Source organism: Hydra vulgaris, chromosome 14 (genome assembly GCF_038396675.1).
Source record: "Hydra vulgaris chromosome 14, alternate assembly HydraT2T_AEP".
NCBI lineage: Eukaryota > Metazoa > Cnidaria > Hydrozoa > Anthoathecata > Hydridae > Hydra > Hydra vulgaris.
In genome coordinates, this window is record NC_088933.1 from 5,172,557 (window position 1) to 5,192,500 (window position 19,944).

Genomic DNA, 19,944 nt, shown 5'->3' on the forward strand with positions numbered 1-19,944 from the left:
TAATTGTTTACAGTAAATAACTGAATTTTGTTGGAGTTAAAATTTACAAGCCACTTCAAACCTCAATTTGTTGCAGAAGTGAGATCAGATTCAAGATCAGCTGCTTGTTCTGAGCTATCGAAAAGAGAAGACTTTTTGTCAAGACAGGAGTATAAATTTGAACCATCAGCTAATTGAGCCACTTTAGATGTAAGGTTGTCAGGAAAATCATTGATCTAGATAAAAAACAAAACAGGACCAAGAATAGAACCTTGAGGTACCACAGAAGTTACTGGAAATAAAGAAGAGTTGGCCTTTAAGGATAACTTTAATAAACCGGTTAGAAAGAAATTATTTGATAATCTCAAAAACTTTCCAAGATACAAAATATAAAGAATCTTATAAAGAAGTCCAGCATACTAAACTTTAACAAAGCTCTAGATATATCAAGAGCAATAGCCCTATCTTTGCTGGCTCAATCTAATCCACAATAAAATCTTTCAGTTAGTAGCAAATCCGTTTTAGAGCAAGAAGATTGAAAATCATATTGATTGTCTGACAGTAATTTATTTGAGTTAAGATGGGATGTTAGAATTATTCTAAGCAAAGACTCGAAGACCTTGCTAATAACAGATAGAAAACTGATCAGACGATAATTCGAGGGGTCAGAATATTCCCTAGAGTTTTTAAAAATTTGAACCACAGATGCCATTTTCCAGCAGATAAGAAAACAAGATTCAAAAAGAAAAAAATGTGATTTGTCTAAAAATGGGTTGAGCTGTTTCACTGGTATGAAAGGAAGAGCATGACCATATGATTCAAGAGTCGAATTAGAAGAAAAGTTCTTTGCAAATAGCTTAGCCTTATCTTTGGGAAGAGTAGTAAGATCAGTCCCATGAACAAGAGATGGAATACAAGATCTATTTTTGTTAAAGATGTAGTTGAAGATTTTCCTAATGTCTCAAGAACCTCTGAGATAAGATAAGAGATTTAGTGAAATGGGAATAATGGAGTTTATCATCAGAAAGCACCTTTTTGCATTGACTCCTTGCAATAATGAATAAGTGTTTGTTCTCAATAGATTAGTTCTTTGGAAAAAAATAAAATATATGATTACAATTAGATATAGCAGCTGCACAAGATAGGTTTGAAAAACAAGTATGAGATAAACGTTTATAGAGATCATTGCATGGTCAGAACCACCTAAAAGATAAAAAGAAGAGACTAAATACAAACTAGGGTCAGAAATCAGATACAAATCAAAGAGTGATGGTAAGTGATTAGGGCTGTCTGAAAATAAAGACATAAAGTTAACTATCTGAGTAAGAGATTGAGAAATGCAGAAGTTATAAGTTTTAGTATTAGCAGGGGTCAGTGGTGATAGAGCCAAGCTATTCAGTGTGATGAGCATTAAAGTCACCAATAACAACAATATTGGCGGAGAGGTAAAGAGAAAGGGCATGGTCAACTTGATCAGAAACTACATCTAAAAGAGAGCAGTCTTGAGAAGTAAAAGATCGATAAAAAACAAAGAGAAAGGAGATAGATTAAAGAGGAAAGCACATAAAAGAATGGTCAAGGGATTCAAACCTGATTTCATGACAAATAGGATATATGAATTGATGCAGATGTACACCCTTAAGCGAAGCATGTGACAATAGGAGTCTTTGTAAATCAAAGGGTAGTACCCATTAACACTGAGATCTTAAAAAGGAACAGTGAGGTGAACAGTGAAGTCTGGTGAATTTCGAAAGAGGTAAGATGGTTTATATTTGTATGCTATGTATATTTGTAAAAGATAAATTAAAGCAGTTAGGTGTTAGGGATGTTTTTTTAATTTTAATATTTTGGGTTACTTTTGGCATGATTTAAGTTTAGAGAGAACTTGACTAATTCATAGATAGAGAACAGCCTCCCAAGCAATGAGCTGTGCAGTTGTCTCAGTCCTGCTAATCAATCCAAAGTTGAAACTTAAGGCTCCTTATGTGCACCAAAACGAGCACAAAAAATATAAACAAGGACACCATCCATGCACAACATGGCACTGGTAATACTCTGATATTTTGCAGTTGTTGACGGGATCAGCCTCTCTGAGAGCTTCAAGGCTGATCAACAAAATTATTCTGCTTAACCCTAAAGTCTTTGCCTTGGAGGCCTGTTACAAGGCAGTAGCTGGATGCAGTTAACATCTGCACAAGATGAGTACTTTTATCAAGACAACATCTCTAGCCTTTACTCAACCAAGAGCCCTAAAGCAGGGGGATTTAAGCTGGATACGGTTAATATCTTCCCAAGATGAGTATTTTTTATCATAACACTAACTCTAATTAATACTTAATGAAAAATTGCTTATCTTTTATTTGTCATTTAATAAATCTTTAGGTTTAATTAGCCCAGCTAATAAGTTTCAGTAGTATATCTTAAGCAATGATGTTAGACAGAGAAAAAGAATAGTTAGTATGATATGGTGTTTTGAAGAAAAATAAGGTGATTTAAGCATTTTAAGTGTGAAGATCTGTACTAAGATTAGGTATTAGCATGAAGAAGAGTTTCAGGAGAAAAAGATTGATGTATAAAATGGAAAACTTGGAGAAACTATTTTTACAACTTTAATTAGGTGGCTTTCACAGAAGCAAAGATTCTGAAGATAAAAATAATGATAATGATGATCATAATGATGATAATAATGATGATGATGATCATGATGATGATGATGATGATGATGATGATGATGATGATGGTGATGATGATGATGATGATAATGATGATGATGATGATGATGATGATGATGATGATGATGATGATGATGATGATGATGATGATGATGATGATGATGGTGATGATGATGGTGATGATGATAATGATGATGATGATAATGATGATGATGATGGTGTTGATGATGATGATAATGATGATGATTATGATGATGATGATGATGATGATGATGATGATGATGATGATGATGATGATGATGATGGTGATGATGATGATGATAATGATGATGATTATGATGATTATGATGATGATGCCAATGATGAGTATAAAAGTTTAATAAGTTAAGAATAACTTTTAGTTACATAACTAATTTTTGGTTAAAATTAACAAAAATGGTAAAATATTTATAACAATGATTGTTTTAATATTATGATTAAACTCACCAGGTTGTATTTTCTTATTAAGAATCTCAATTAAATCATTTCTTCCCATAGATTTAATTAACTCTTCAAAATCCTTTTTTTTTTTAGAACCAACTTCAATAAAACGTTCTAACTCTCTGATCATTTGACAACCATTTGTGACATTTTCAAGAACAGACGCTTCTATCAAATCAGAAAAAAGAAACTTCATTTCTTTAACATCAGCGTAGTTTAATCTTTTTCCAACTTCAAACATTTTTTCATACTCCATATTGGAAAACACTGAAAAAAAAAAAGAAAAAAAAAAAATTATTGTGCAATAACATAACTTTTGATTTTTGAAGGAATATAATTTTGAAAATAAAGATGGTGATCAACTGAAATTTTGTATATAAATAGTTTTTTCACCCAATTCACATTTGTAGCTATTTTTTATCTATTTCAAATAGTATTCATGTTTTTTTTACCTCAGAGTTTCTAAATAATGCAAAATTAAGAAGGTTTTTCTAAACTTTGACATGATTTAGTTTCATACCTTTTAACTAGTTGTTTCATAACTTGTTGAAGTATACCTAACAAATTATGCATGATTGTAGCCAATAGAGTTTAATTCTTATATAGTTTAAAAGTAGAACGCAAAAATACCAAATAGTTTTATTTTGATGCGAGAAAGTGAAAATTAAAAAATATATATGTATAAAAAAAGAACTTTATATACAGAAAACACAAATGGATGGAGCACTTATTTAAAAAATTTGTCAAATACAACCTGTTTGTGCATTAATAGTTTCAAATTTGTTTTAATTTCAAGTTTAATTTCAATTTCAAATTTAATTATTTTCTACGCATAAACTTTGCAATAACTTTTTAGTTTTTTAATGTCTTAGTTTTCAACAAAAATTTTAAACATAAAATATAAAGACAATTCAATGGTACTTAGTGTAGAATGATTGACATCGTAAAAGAATGCAATGTATTTACCAGGAACACTTGTTTGATCATTTTAAGTTTACATTAATCAGCTTATGAGTATGAAAGCCTGTATCACTAAAGATTCTCCATAAAAATAGTTTTTCTTTATCTGAGACAAAACATGTAGAAACAGACATAGTAATATGTCAAGTAAGCAATCCATTAGGGTAGAAGTGCTTGTGATTACAATCCTGCTATTAATGATTATGACTGACCATAAGTTAGATTATTCAGGGTGCCTTTTTTCCCTGATTAAATTCAAAGTTACCAAAACTCAACAAACAAAATTAAACTTAGATTCTTTGGGAAAAATCCACTTTAATTGCAAAATTATAAATATTAATACAACCCACATTTATTACATCTGCCAAAAACTCTTTTAAAAAAATTTTATATTATATGTACAATATAAAACTTAATTAAGTTACCTAAGTTTGATGAAGAGTCATTTTCCCTGACCTCTTCCTGATTTGATTAAAATTTGACCCAATTACTCTGATTATTCCCAGATTTTTTTAAAGATATCTGAATTCCCTAACTTTTCCCTGTTTTCCCTGATTTCCCTGATCTGGAAGACACCCTGTTATTAAGGGACTTAATGTACTTCTATTATGTGTATACACATTTCTTCTTTATGACTATTGTTTTGCTTTTTATTTTTGCTCTCATATGAAAGTTTTTTTATGTTTTGTTGATTTCCAGGAAATGATATCAAGACATTTTAAGGAGTAAATGAAACAAATTATACTGCTTATGTTTTTTAGGGAATAAATGTAACCAATTATACTGCTTATGTTTTAAGGAGTAAATGTAACCAATTATATTGCTCATGTTCAAAGGAGTGAATGTAACCAATTTTATTGCTAGTAGGGTGAAAATTAATTTATTTTTACGTATATTACTTACCATACTACGCATATTACTTACCATATTACACATATTACTTTCCTAAATTTTGTAAAAAAAATAATAATAAAAGGGACACTTTTTAAGAGTTTTTCTAAGAAAAGCTTTATTTATATATATTAATTCGTGTAAGGTTGCAACAAAATTTTAGGTAATCCTTTTCTTATCAGCTGACTCTCAACTTTGAAAAGTATTAGACAACTAAACTGAACTTTTCAGGGTTGTGTTTTTACATAAAGTCTGTGGTTGGTTAAACTTGAAGCAAATCCAAAATGTTACCCATGGGTCAATGAGGTTATTTGATTTAGTATAACCCAAAAAGATTTAATTTAATAAAAACCATATTTTAATAAATTTAAACTTAAATAATTAAATATTTTTAACTTAATAAATACTTTATAAATATCCATTTAATATGTAGTTACAGAGCATTGGAACTGCAAAACTTAGAAAGATGGTGCATAATTAACTCTCAAACAGATGAGAGCTAATTATGCAGCAGCTTTCAAAGCTTAACAGGTTTTAATCAATGATAGAAATTTTATCTTTTTAGACTAGGTCAAATTTTCAATTGTGTAAAATTGAGTTGGGAAAGAAGTAATAGGGGTAAATCTGCATTTTTAACCATACAAGCTGCTAAAAGGTGTAATATTTTTGTTATCAGGACAATAAGCAAATTTGGAATTATATTTCACAAAATATGATGATGAGCCACTAATGGTTAAGATTTTAATGCGCGAAAAGAACTCAAAGAACCTTGTGAACAGAAAAATATTAATGATCCTATTTTTATTATGAACAATATAGCAGAGAAGAAGTTGAGTGTGGCACTATCAGGGACATAGTGTGGATCAGACTTGGAAACTCTTGCTCATAAATATATTGCTTGGAAAAACAATATATTTGTGGTGGTGCTACGGCACCTTAATTAAGAAATTTAATTGCAGACAAGTGTCAAGAGATAACAGTCAAACACCGGGTGTCTATTAATTTTTAAGGTGGATTTCCTTGATATTTTCCTCATCTTTCCCTGATCCACTACCTGTTTTCACTTATTTAATTTAAACTCAACTTTGGAAAATAGGGGTATTTTCCAAAAAAATCTAAGTAATAATTAATAATTGCGAAAACATAAACATAAATACAACACACGTTTAAAGTATCAAAAAGTTTATAAAACTATCTGTAGAATAAAATTTTATATTATGTGTATGATATAAAACTTACTCAAGTTACATAAGTTTGATGAAGAGCCATTTTCCCTAATTTCTTTCTAATTTTTCCAAAAATTAACCTAATTTCATAGATTTTTTTGCATTACCATTTGCAAGTACATTAAAGATTTTTTGCAGATATCTAAATTCTGTGATTTTTCCCTGATTAGGCAAACTAAATCTGAAAATTGTGGAGCATTTTATCAAAAAATGCTTTTGTACATACAAAGTATGAAACAAATACAAAATTATTCTTGAATAAAAATGAGTTTGAGTTAAATATTTGAATTTAAACATTTTCTTGTTTTTATGTTTGTGTAATTATGTATTTGATTGCAACAATTTTGTCATACATCGATAAACTCTATATGGGAGACAAATTAGGTACTGGGCATTGGTGCCTATTCCAACCCCGGTTTTATATATATATATATATATATATATATATATATATATATATATATATATATATATATATATATATATATATATATATATATATATATATAAACTTATGATTTAAAAACTCTAACTTTATAAAATATTATTATGGAGTTATATATATATATAGACTGACCAGATCTTTTTTAAGTAAAAAAAGTATATTTCTGATAGCCCACAACAAGCCAATAAAAGCATTAGACTTTTATCGCAGCAATCACAAGACATATTTAAGAAATTAAAAAAAATTCACATTAAAACACATAATCTATATTTACTGAGACAATTTCAGTCAAAATATTTTTTATCCATTAATGAAACACATCAAAAAAGCCTAAAAAATGCAAGTATAACTTGCAATATAATCTTTAAATAAAATATTTTTTACATGAAGCTAGTTTAGTCATACCTTTTCAGTTTTATGACTAAATTGGAATTGTTTATACCCTCTAAAATGATTTTCCACCTTGATATTATGGGAAGAGACTCAGCCTCCCAGTCTTCTAGATTTATGTCTAAGCAAGTTTTAAAAAAGCAATAAGAGCCAAAAATCTCATTATGGCTAACGACAGGAATAGGCAACGATTTAGTTCAATTAAGAAAATATATGTAAGCTTCCCTAAATTCATCATATGAAAATTTCTCCTTTAACATAAGGTACTTCATATTCCATACTTCATTACAAAATCTTCCAGCTCACAGAAATTACATATTCTCTATTTAAAAATCTTACTACTTCAAGTTTTTTTAAAAGATTATTTGCCATAAATGGTATGAATCTGCATAAAAAGTCTATTTTCATAATTGGCTATAAACTTGAAGAACTCAGTTCCACTGCACTTGTATCATTTCCTTCTATTTTTTTACAGTCTCACAAAATAAATGATAATTGGGGTTGAAGAAAAAACAACCATTTGGAATTAAAAAATTAAAAACTGCAAGTTAAGAGTTTTCTTCCCTTAAAAAATAAGACTTAAAAGGTTTAAACATTACAAGTATTCTTTCTATACATGGTGATAATGAGAGCCATCATGTCTTTGAATGTGAAAGAATCATTTTGAATCCGTAACCTCTAAAGTTACTGAACTCTTTCAATATTTCTGTCCGAACAGCAAGTATAGTTAGTTTTAATACTTACACTTCATATATATATATATATATATATATATATATATATATATATATATATATATATATATATATATATATATATATATATATATATATATATATATAAAGTATAAGTATTAAAACTAAATTCTTTTAAATTTTAAAATCTTTTTTAATAAACAGTAATATAAAATATTTGGTTTAAATTTGAATTATGCAACACAAAAACTATTTTAAAAGTATTGATTTCATTTAAGTTTTAATTACAAAAGTCTTTTCTTATAAATACTTGCTCTCTTGTTTTGAGCTACTTCAGTGCAATTTTTAAACTTTTCAAATTAAAAAGAAATGTTTCACAAAGTTAAAAGAGTGATGAAGGAACTTTATAAATATGAAAATAAGAAAAAGTGCAACAGTTATTTTTATAAAACAATAAATCATTTCAATAAAAAGTGATCTATATGTATATATGTATATATATATATATATATATATATATATATATATATATATATATATATATATATATATATATATATATATATATATATATATATATATACAAACACACAGACATGCATATATATACTTACCAGGATGAGGATAACTATTGATTATTTGAATGAGATCAGCTCTTTCTAAAATATTCAATAGATCAATTAAATATTCAAAATTATTAGGTCCCACTTTACCAATACGTTGCAACTCTTTGATCATTTCAACACCATTACTGATACCATTAAGAAACAATTTCTCAGAAGAAAGGACAAACTTAATTTCTTCAATTTCGCAATTATTTAAATTTTCTCCAATTTTCAGCATTTTTCTTTTGTAGTCCATTTCCAAGTTCTAAAAAAAAAGACATCTTAGCAATGGATCTAAAAATATCTTACTTATTCCTCTAGAAATACTAATGATTAAAAAAAAAATTAATTTTTTTACTCTTTAGTAAATGTAGAGGAATAAGCTGGAAAATAGAATCACCTGAATTGGTATCAGATAAACCTCTACATCATAATTTATAAAAAAATCAAAATGAACATAACATTTTTTTTGTTACAAAATTTAATATTCCTTATTAAAATTTTGTTTCAAGTGACGATGTTTTATGCTTTTTTCCTGTTCATGTAATTTTCTCTTTACTATAGCGCATTTCCAAAAAATCACGCACGGAAACGCTTATATGTTTTGTCTATTATTTTCATTATAGTAAAACTGGCAGTCTCCAATTTTCTCTCATTTAATTCAAATCTATATAAATATTTTGTAAACAAAGAATGCTAATCATTAGTAATACTATCAAAGAATAATTAAATTTGATGCAGAACCACGCACCAAACAGTAAAATGCAAAATTTATTTAATAGATAAATAAACATTAATTCCTTAAAAAAAAATAAGTTTCATCAGTATCCTTTTTTTAATTAATGTTTTAGATATTAGTAAAGATTTCTAGAAAGTTACAGGATTGCACTATCACCATTGAGTCACGGCAAATTGTTTAAATCCTGTTCATGTATGGTCATGCACAGAAGTTGCGAATTCATCAATTTCATGTAGTTATTTTCATGAAAAAAAAATTGCTTGGAAGTATTTTAAGTAAAATATAATATCTCAACAACTCTCATTTTATATGTTTTCAATGAGAAATAGCAGTCATCAAATAATCTAGCTTAAATACAGCGTTTAGAAAACCGTTGCATATTTTTCAAACTGATGTTGCATTAATACACAAAAAATATAAAACGATAAAAATATATATATTTAAACATTCAAGTAACCTTGAACATAATTAAAGTATTTTAGTTAAAAAATTTTTTCAAGAAAATTGCAATAGTAAGCTTATCACTGTTAGTCCCAGCTTCTAATTGTTAAAACAAAGTGAAATAAAAAATCACCTGCAGAAATAAGACACCCTATATAAGGCCTCAGCGAAAGCGAGAGCTTTAGCTCTGGCTCTCGCCTACACTCTCCTAAAACAGTTTACGGGAGCAACTTACAGCTCTGGCAAAAAATTTTTTCTCTCAAAAGTTTAATTATAATAGTAACTAAAATGAAATACGCTAAGTCAAAAAAATTTAATTTATTGGATAATTAATAGGCACGGTTTTTACAAAGTTAAAAAATTTTTACGTCAAATGAATTTTTTCACAGCGCAATAAATGATCTTGTTATGTCTATATTATTGTAACATTAATGTTACAAACATATGTTAGTAACAAGTATAAAACTAAATTTTGTATTTAATAAGCAATTTTTATATAAATAAACAGATAGCTTGTGCAAAAACCAAAAGCTCTCGAAAAAAGTAGTTTAGAAAAGCAGCTCGCATGGCTCGCCATATTGGTTTTAGGAGAAACCAATATGGCGAGCTTTTCTCCATTCTCGCACTCATTTACTCCCGCCGAGGCTTGCTGTATTATTTATTTATTTCAATTATTTCATTTACTATTATTCTGGTTTAAAGTGATATAATACTTATAATCAAAGTCTTAATAATAAGTAAGTAATAAAGTATATTTATAAGTAAATGTATATTCAAAAGGAATTCAACCTTTTTTAGTAAGTAGCAAAAGTAAGTAATTAAAGTATATTCATAGATAAAATAAAAATAAAAGTTTATAGTTGCAATTATATTGAATTAACACAAGTAAAATTCATTTATTAAACCAAGAATAAAAATTAAACTGTAACATTGAAACTTTGCAATGATAAAAACTTTATAAAAAATTTTCTGAGGCTAAATTTGCTGGTTCATTTAACTTAAGCAAAAGATGAATTTGTGAAACAAACTGTAACACAGTTCAGCAATAAATAAAACTATTTATAACAACCACTGGTAAATTTAATCATTTATTCAATCATTAAAATAAATGCTTTTCAGTTTTACTACATTTACTTGCTATTATGATTAAAGTTACTACCAACAGCTGCCTACAGTTTGACAATAATTGCAGATAATCTGACAATTATTAATTTATTAATAATTGTCAGGTTATCAACGATATTCAGTTTATAACCTGACAATACAATTTCTGACAATTGCTGATAACATGATCTTTTTACCAAGCTCATTTAAATCATTTATGGCTTAAACCTTTTATAAGTTGAAATTTGAATACTGTATAAGTTAACATTTTGCTAAACTGAACAATTAGAAATTACGGCGCTATTAAAATTTATGCATTGTACCATCTTCTAATTCCAGCAGGTCCAAAGAGACTTTGTTGTAATTTGGACATTTCAATGCATCAATTTTAAGTACTTTAACTTTGTTTAAGTCAAGAACATAATAGTTTCCTCAACTTGAACATAACAACTTTTTTTGTTAGTTGTTTAAGAAAAAAATTCATATTTAACTTAATTGACATAACATAAGACTTAGATTAACGAAATTAGTGCTATTCTAAAATAATACTAAATTACTGTATAAAATATGTAAAATAAATATTTTATACTATTCTATTTTTATTTTTTTGTCTTGTTTTGTTTTTCTTATGGAAGATTTTTCTGTTCATGAGGAATAAGTGCTGTCAATTTTCAAATTTTTTAAACCTGTAAAACTAAAAAATAATTGTGTAACAAACAAAAGTGTAACAAATTTCATCAATCTCATCCAAATTTCTTCACTTTCATAAAAAAGCATCCTGTATGATATAAACTTCTATGATAAAAATTTCTACTAACCTGAACACTTTTTGATGATTCCTTAAGCAAAAACTTTTTATAATTTGAACTTTTTGTCGATTGAAAAGTGCATAACAAGAATTTTAATTGTCAATTGATTTTACATTATTCATGCTTTAGTACATTTAAATATATAATCTCATTCTGTTGTGGTAATTTAACAAAAAACTTGTAGTCTTTTTTATTTTAGATTGCATTAATTCTCTAAACAATACAAAATGAGCATAGCAGTTACAGTAGGTAGCACTTTTGAGTTCAGAATAACAACTACAGAAGACTTTTAAGGAAGAAAAATATCATTTTTTCAAAATTATCATAATTTTTAAAGTTCTTTATTTGGTGGAGGAAATATGAAAACGTATTTTCCGATCTTTTTAAACAGAAACTGTCAACACATTTGTCTGGCTCCATCGCTGATGGCATTATTTTCTTAAAGACCAACACTTTCAACACCATTTGTTGTTGTTGCTGTTTGTGTCGTTACTTAGCCTAACTTAGGCTAAGTGGTGTAACTTAGGCTAATGTGGCTTAAGATTGTTTTAGGTTTATTTAGGATTGTTTTAGGTCAATTAGACTTGTTTTAGCAGCCTCGATACAACAAAGTGTTTATTTAACTTTTCAAAAAAAAAATCTTTAAACAAGATTTTTTTTCTCTTTCAATACTTCAAAAATTGCTTTCACTTTTATCATTTCAAATTACTCAATTCCACGTTACCAAAGACCACTACTTAAATTTTTTAAGCTGACTTTTTTTCTGAGGTTTTCGTGAGACGTTTTCTAACGGTTGTGTAAACATCAAAAAATATAAAATGTTAAACATAGGGCTATTTAAAAATATATAATATAAAATTTTTGTTGGGTATACTTTTCTTTTTATATTTTTTGAGAATTTTTTGAAAATTTCCGGGAATTTTCCATCTAGTAACTTCCCGAGTTAAAAGTTACCCGGAACATTTTAATTCGGAAAATTTTCCGGAAAACCTACGGAAATTTATCAGAAATTTTTGAACTTTTGGGACTCCAAAAAAGAAGTTGTTCTATAAGTAATGGGTAAATTTTTATGTATCATTTAGGCAGTTATTGTGGAAAATTTTATGGTAAAAAATTAGGAAGTAGATTATAAAAGTTGTAAAAAACTCCCTTTACCATTATTTTCACCCCCATCCCTAAAGGAGATAGGGCATTTATTAATATCTATTAAATTGGCCTACAAGTTACTGAAAACTGTAAAATTATATATAACATATATGTAAAATTACATATAAAAAGTTTTGATTGAAGATTTACAGTATTTTAAATTTTTTTCTTGATTTAAAAACGTTATTGATTGATGACAGGCAAAAGGTAAAGAAAATTTTTTGCTAAATTTGAGCTATTTAAAATTATTGTTAGCAATAAAAATGAAGAATTAATGCAAGGCTTCTTAAAGCACAGAGAAGTAAAGTTAGAAAATGTGGCAATGTTCTCAAAATTGTCAGATATATTGAACAATGGTGGTGTGATTCTATCTTCAGAAATTAAAGAAATGATAACTGAACATTTGAAGCAGTTGGCATCTGAAATCAATAACAATTTTCCAGAGCTGTCAAATGAAATAGCAATATTGGTTAAAGATCCATTGAATGCTCCTGTGACATACATTCCAGATGAAAAAGATGCTGCACAGACACAGTTAATGCAAGAAGATTCATCCGCAAGATTAATGCACGAAAAGGAGAACTTAGTTGCATTCTGGTCAAAAATTGGTGCCAGTTACCCAATGTTATCTGAAATGATGATGTCAGTCCTATTGCCATTTGCATCAACTTACAGGTGTAAATGTAGATCTTTCACAATGCTTATGTTAAACAAAACAAAAAAGTTTATAGAACATTGAATATGATATGTTGCTAGCACTATCAAAGACAAAACCAAGAATTGAAAAACTGTGTGCTAAAAAGCAACAACAACCATTACACAAAACCAAATGTATAAATAAAATAAATAATTTTTTTTTCAATTGAAAATCAGTACATTTAATGCTTTTTTTGGAAAATATATTCAATATTTGCAAGGGTAGTCAGTGTTTTCTATTAAATTTCAAAGGGGGTGCTAGACTAAAAAAGGTTGAGGACCCTTGAACTTATGATTTCGAGGTCATTAATTCCACCGCTATGTTTAAATAAGTGCTATTGACACTTCTCACCCGCCGAAACCTTGCTAGGGCATATTTGACTTTATAAATTATTAAATTTAAAATTAAGGAGGAGGGAAGGGAGTGAGGGTTGAAGCCGTAAAAATTACCATTTCTTAATAATAATAAAAATAAAGGTCCTTAAAAACTAAAATTCACCCAACTAAATTGTGTCAAATACCCAACTAGCCAATTAAACTTGTTATAAAACTGACTATAACTTAAAAATCATTTCGTTGTGGTACAACACCCCTTCTCCACAAACCCTCCCCCTAAAATCGTCTTTGTATGCAATCTTTACATACACAAAATCTTTGTTTCTTTAAAATACACTACAAAAATAACACAATAAAACTAAAAAACATTTTAATCTTTGTGTTTTGTGAACATTTTACATTTTAGTTGAGAGAAGTAAAAGCTAGAAATGTGTTACACACAAGCTCAAAAGACAAGCTAACTCGGAAAACATCTATTTTTGTAATAATTATTCTCAAAAATTTTGAGCATAATTTAAATATGCTCAAAATTTCCGGAAATTTTAAGCATAATTTCCCGGAAAATTTCCGGTAATTTTCAACCCTATAATATTCAGATCCTGCATGACGTTAAATGGTAAGGGGTCAACCACGTGTACGCTCATGGGAAATATGTAGCAATAAATATATAGGATAAATAGCGTACGAAAGCGTATGTAAAACTTAAGGGAGAAATATAAAATTTATATATAAAATTTAAACCGAAAAATTTGTTTAGTTTAAGATTAAATACATGGAAAAACTTATACACAGATATCGGTTTTTAAATATATTAGCGATCCAAAAAATGGAAAATTATTAAACGTATTAAAAAATGAAAAATCATTCAACTTTGGGACCTGATGTTGAAATATATGCATTAGCAACTGAATAAACCGATTGTTGTGTAATATGAATCTCCTAAATCATTTGTATATTCTGGTATTTTTATAAACCTCTTGTTCAACATGAAAATGGTTTGAAAGTGATAAAACAATATATAAAAGAAAATGATTTGTTTTCAAACTGCTGGTGTACATTATGATTGAGTTGTACCTGTCGAATGTTTTTTGCATTTAGTAGTTTTTTATTTACTATTCTTATTGTTCTGGTTAACTTAAGTTTATTGCAGTGCTGTGGAGTCGGAGTTGGAGTCGTGGAGTCGGAGTCGCTAAACAAAATCTCGATTCCGACTCCAATATTAAAACTTCGCGGTTTTGCACGTGCATGAAGAAAATATTTAACCTTCAAAGAACTTTTCATATATTTGGTAAAAAAAAAATTTTTTAATTACCGCGTAATATTTTTTGAAGAATTCAAAGGATTTTTCAAAAATTTTGCTATGGGGTTGGAGTTGGAGTCGGAGTCGTACTCTAAAAATTTCAACGATTGATGTCGGATATAATATTTTTTTTTTACAACTCCACACCCCTGGTTTATTGTTTCATAGACAACATCTTATTGATTTTATTTACTAGTATGGTAAAACCTTAATATAATATGTGATCTGTCATTTTAACTTTTTCAATAAATGATCTATCATTTTAACTGAATATAATATGCAATCTATCATTTAAGACTTTGATGAGTAACAACTCACCAAAGTCTTACTTTTTACACTTTTTACTTATTAACACCTAAATATATTAAGCTATGTTCACGTTTCATTAAGCAATGAAACGGGGTGCTCTCTGATAAGACCAATAGATATTCGGCAAGCACCTTAGCAAATGAAGAAAATTAATTATTATTATTGAAGCTAATTTAGAATATTTTTGGTAATTTCCTAAATAATATTTATGAACTTTTAGTTTTTATTTTTCTGTCACATCTACAATCATTTTCTGACCGTTGGTTTGCAGTTCATCATAGGTTGATTTGTATATTAGACCTTCAAGTATGTAGCATGGTATTGACTTTTTTATGATTGGTCTATGATTACTACGATTCGTTTTATGGTCTTTTTTGAATATTGGGGTAACTACAAATTTTTTCCGCATATTTGGAACTTCTAGGGTTGCAAAAACGATAGCAATTTTTTCAAAACTCTGGGAGATACTCCATCGTATAAATACAGTCACTGGCCACAATATTATGATCACCTACAATTTTTGTCCATTTTAACTTCAAGGGTTTGTAATAAGTATAAAAAAGGTGCAACTGAAATATTAGTTATATTTTATTCATAAAACATGTTTACTTAATAATAAAATAATATTTCAAAATCAATTTACACACACTTTAACAAACAATTACTTTTTTTGATTGCAAATCTTAAAAATTTTTTTAATATTATGTCATTCCTCCTTCAACAAAATGACTTTAGCAAATTGATTTAGCACACTTTTAATACAGTTTATTTCTGCCGTCTTAATTTTTTCATTGTGGTGCCAATGATAGGAGTAATTTTTTAATCAAATCCCATTTGTTTGTTGAAAACTTGGAAGATTTTCTTTTTGAGAATGTTCCACAAATTCTCAATCGGATTCAGGTCAGGAGAGTTCTTGGTCAGTCTAAATCAGAAACATTTTTGTTTTAAGAAAGTTTGTGGTGCTTTTAGCTTTATGGCTCTCTATAACCTATCGATACTGTACGTGGTTCATCAACCTATCGATACTGTACTTGGTTCATCAACCTATCGATTCTGTACTTGGTTCATCAACCTATCGATACTGTACTTGGTTCATCAACCTATCGATACTGTACTTGGTTCATCATTAGGGTGTGTCGATACTCACTTTTTTTTGAAATTTGATGATGGTTAGTGTTGTTTTTTTCGTGAATCAGTATGCAAAACATGAAAATAATTTTTTTTTTGGGAAAAAAAATCTTTTAAGCTGCTTTTTTTCACCCTTAAACTATTATTTTTTTAGACTACTTTTATTATTGAAACTGAAGTTTGCCGTTATCTCCGAAGGTTGCATTTATTTACTAAACCATGTAGTAAACTAAAATTTAACTTAGTCCACAAAATTAGGCATTTCAAAATTTAGTTTATTAAACAAAATTAAATAACAAATATATTTTTGAAGTATACACTCTCCTTTTCGCAATGTTTATGTTTTTTGGATTATATAGGAATGATGATTTAAAGTTGTTTATTTTAACTGTGTGTTTTACAAGTTAAAAAAAACTACAATTTATAATGTTTTGGTATCAAATTTTAATACTTTTTTTTTTTTTTTTTAAACATCTTCGCTTCCAACAAGGCTGCAAGCAGCCACTAATTAAAGTTGGAAGTTACTGAAAGAGAAAAGATGAAGATTGTAGAGCAAGATAACGATTGACGGATGACTTAAAGAATTGCAAATTATATGAATCAGGAAAGCAAGATGAAGAAAGCGAATTCCAAAGATCTGATGTTCGAGGAAAAAAACTAGACGAATAAGCGTTTTTGGAGCACTTAAGAACAGTCACATAAAAAGGATGACACTTAACTGAATGACGAGTAACACGAGAATGAATTTTAGTAGATGGCAGAAGAGACGCTAGCTCTTTAGAGTAGTGCCTATTATAGTATTTGTAGAAAAGAGAAAGAGAAGCAACATTACGACGATGTGATAATGGTTGGAGGTTGGCTGCAAGAGCAGATCCAACTATGTTTACAATGCGTTTATGCACCTTGTCTTAAAGAGAAAGAGCATCATTAGATCCGCCCTAGATATGGCAACAGTATTCCATACAAGTCCGGATTTGAGATTTATAGAGATAGAGAATAGAATCCGAAGTAAGAAAGTGTCAAGCTCGATAAAGAGATGCAGCCTTAGTAGATGCTTATTTTGCAACTGATTTGATATATGGTTTCCAAGAAAGATTGGAAGTAAGAGTTAATCCTAGAAGATGAAGAGTAGGTGACTCATCGAGTACATCACCGTTCATAAATATAGGAAGATCTAAATTATTGCGATAACGATTGGCTGAAAAAAACTGAGTTTTATCTGAATTAAAGTTCACCAGCCACTGTGAGCCCCATGCTGTAGCAGAAGTGAGATCCTTTTCATACTCGAATGCCCCCTCCAAGCAATCAGAGGGTGTTGGTTTATTATCACGACAAGAATAAATGGTAGATCATCAGCAAACAATGCCACCTTAGATGTGAGAATATCTGGAAGATCGTTAATGTAAATTAAAAAGAGTATAGGGCCAAGGATAGAACCTTGAGGGACCCCTGAGGTTACAGAATAAGAAAAAGAGTGCTGTCCATCGAGGACAACTTTTATGCTACGATTGGAAAGGAAGGATTCAATAATCTTAAGGATGTTGCCAGATACACCATTAGAAGAAAGCTTATGGAGAAGACTAGCATGCCAAACTTTATCAAGTATTTCTTGATTATTATTATTTAAGTATTTCTTCTGGTCTGACCAAAGACATGGCAAGCACTTTCAGATGTCATTTTTACTCATCTTTCAACAGATTGTGTATGGGAAGGCCACATTGTTGCTTTCATTGGAGTGTTAACAAATTCTTTAACTGCTTCAGTTGATAAATGACATGTTAGAGGTGTTTCAGTAATATCACTCCGGTCTATAAGTTTAGACAAATAGGTTGCTTCCATAATGATGGCAGGAGTCTTTCGAATCCTAAAAGATCTATCTCCAAATTGAAGTGCCTCATTTCCTGCTCCTTTTATTTCAACTATTTTATCAACAGAAAAAATAGTTGACTACAGAGCATACTTAGCAAAACTGATTTAGGGTGAGCATACCATGCTGATTGTTTGAAAGTGGGTAAAACAATGTCAATTACCTACTGAGTTTGATTTTTTAGTAATTGCATATGTTTAAGTAAGTTTATTGGTCCTTCCACCCAGCATGAATTTACTTTAATGCTAAACCAGTTGGAAATATAGACACCTACTATGTACTCAACAATCATTTTCAACCTATTTAAAAGGTCACCTGTTAACCCATGTTTAGATACCCAGATTCTGCAAAACCTTAAAGCAGTAGTTAGCCGTCTCCTATGACAAACAGGACCGATTTCTAGTAATGCAAGTCTCTTAGGCAGAACTCCAGTTTTAATAGATGTCACAATTTGGTACGCATAGCTCTGATCAGTGCTTAGATCTTTGATAATGTCAGAACTAACGTAGATAAATGGGGAGTTTTCACACACTTTTAAAAATTCTAGGTTAAATTCAAGGTTGGTAGCATCATTCAACATCTTCCCCAGCTGTCCTGACCAATGATTGCTGGCTTTAGTAGGACCATCAAGAAACTTTATAGGACTTCTTAACTCAGTTCCCCAGTGTGCAGATCACATACAATTCATACAAATTTTTTATTAAGTTTTTTTTCAACCCATTGTATTACTCCTCCTTCCCATCCAGTATTTAAATTAGTACTATTACAACCTATGGCTTCTATTGTCAAATGTAAACATCTTCCTTTAAGCCATTCAATTAAATGATCAGCAATTATCTCTGCAGGTTTTTTTAAATCTGATTCTTCAGGAACATAATGGAATAGATAATTTACACCAGGTTCACAGCACACAGTAAAATGTTCTTTTTTACTTAAACCTGGGAATTTTCTGCCTTTAACATCAAAGAAAATTTAGTGTCATCTTTTCTACCATCAAAAAAAAATACAACTCAAACCATTATTGTTAAGTCCATTTTGGAGTTTTAAGGTCAACTCTTTTCCAATTTTTTCTTGAACTCGCTTAACTTTGTTGTGGTCAATAATTGAGCAAGTGTTTCCTTTAGTGATAATTTTAGCATCAGTAGGGCAGCAGTTGCGATTTCTGCAGTTTCTCTCAAACCTGTATGATGCCTTAAGCTTGCTAATGCTATATTTTTTATATTCATTGTGTTATATAATACATTTTTTTTCTTACTTTTCTCATTTTTGAAATATTAATTTTTATTTTATCATTTGTATCTTCACAGACTTCGTCTAAGTCACTCTTGGGAAAAAAAAAATCATTTTCTTGAATAAGAATCTCCTGGTTTGTTTTTTATTTTTTTATTTGTGAAACCTGATTTTCTATTGACAATTAATTTTTTTTATTTTGTTTCAATATGATCAATGCCAGCTATTCGAAGGATAGCTTTGGTTCCAACTTTTTCTTTTAGATATCTAACAAAGTTCAACTCAAGAGGAGGATTATTTTTTCTTTTTTACAAGTACATACAATGTGAGCTTTGTCACAGTTTTCTTCACAATTCTCTGAGCAAAAAAGTATTTTACAATTGCATGTAAACAAATCAAAAAGTTTATCAAGTTTTTCCATAAATCTATTTCTAATTGGTGAGGTACGTTGCCATGCTAACTTTAACAGCCAATAACCACAAATCTTTTACTTTAC

At 28.9% G+C, this 19,944-nt stretch overlaps 2 protein-coding genes across 4 annotated transcripts in view; one reads left to right on the top strand and one right to left on the bottom strand.

The window, feature by feature from the left end:
- Positions 1-19,944, bottom strand: part of LOC136091240 (uncharacterized) — a 66,068-nt gene that overhangs the window by 23,926 nt on the left and 22,198 nt on the right. For 2 of the 3 annotated variants that reach the window (XM_065818472.1, XM_065818474.1), the window contains 2 exons: positions 8,353-8,608; positions 3,138-3,398 (listed from right to left, as the gene is read on the bottom strand). In XM_065818472.1, coding sequence (XP_065674544.1) covers positions 3,138-3,398; positions 8,353-8,599 — 508 coding nt within the window. In that variant the 5' untranslated portion in view covers positions 8,600-8,608. Of the gene's footprint in view, positions 1-3,137; positions 3,399-8,352; positions 8,609-11,445; positions 12,362-19,944 lie in introns of those variants that run through there. The other variant, XM_065818473.1, reaches the window with a different exon arrangement.
- On the top strand, positions 12,857-13,321 carry LOC136090844 (protein FAM200A-like). The gene has a single exon (XM_065817820.1). It carries the CDS (start codon positions 12,857-12,859, stop codon positions 13,319-13,321), a length of 465 nt encoding a protein of 154 aa, XP_065673892.1.

Excerpts from the sequence above, each read along its gene's own strand:
- LOC136090844 (XM_065817820.1), top strand. The coding sequence starts at position 12,857 with ATGCAAGGCTTCTTAAAGCACAGAGAAGTAAAGTTAGAAAATGTGGCA.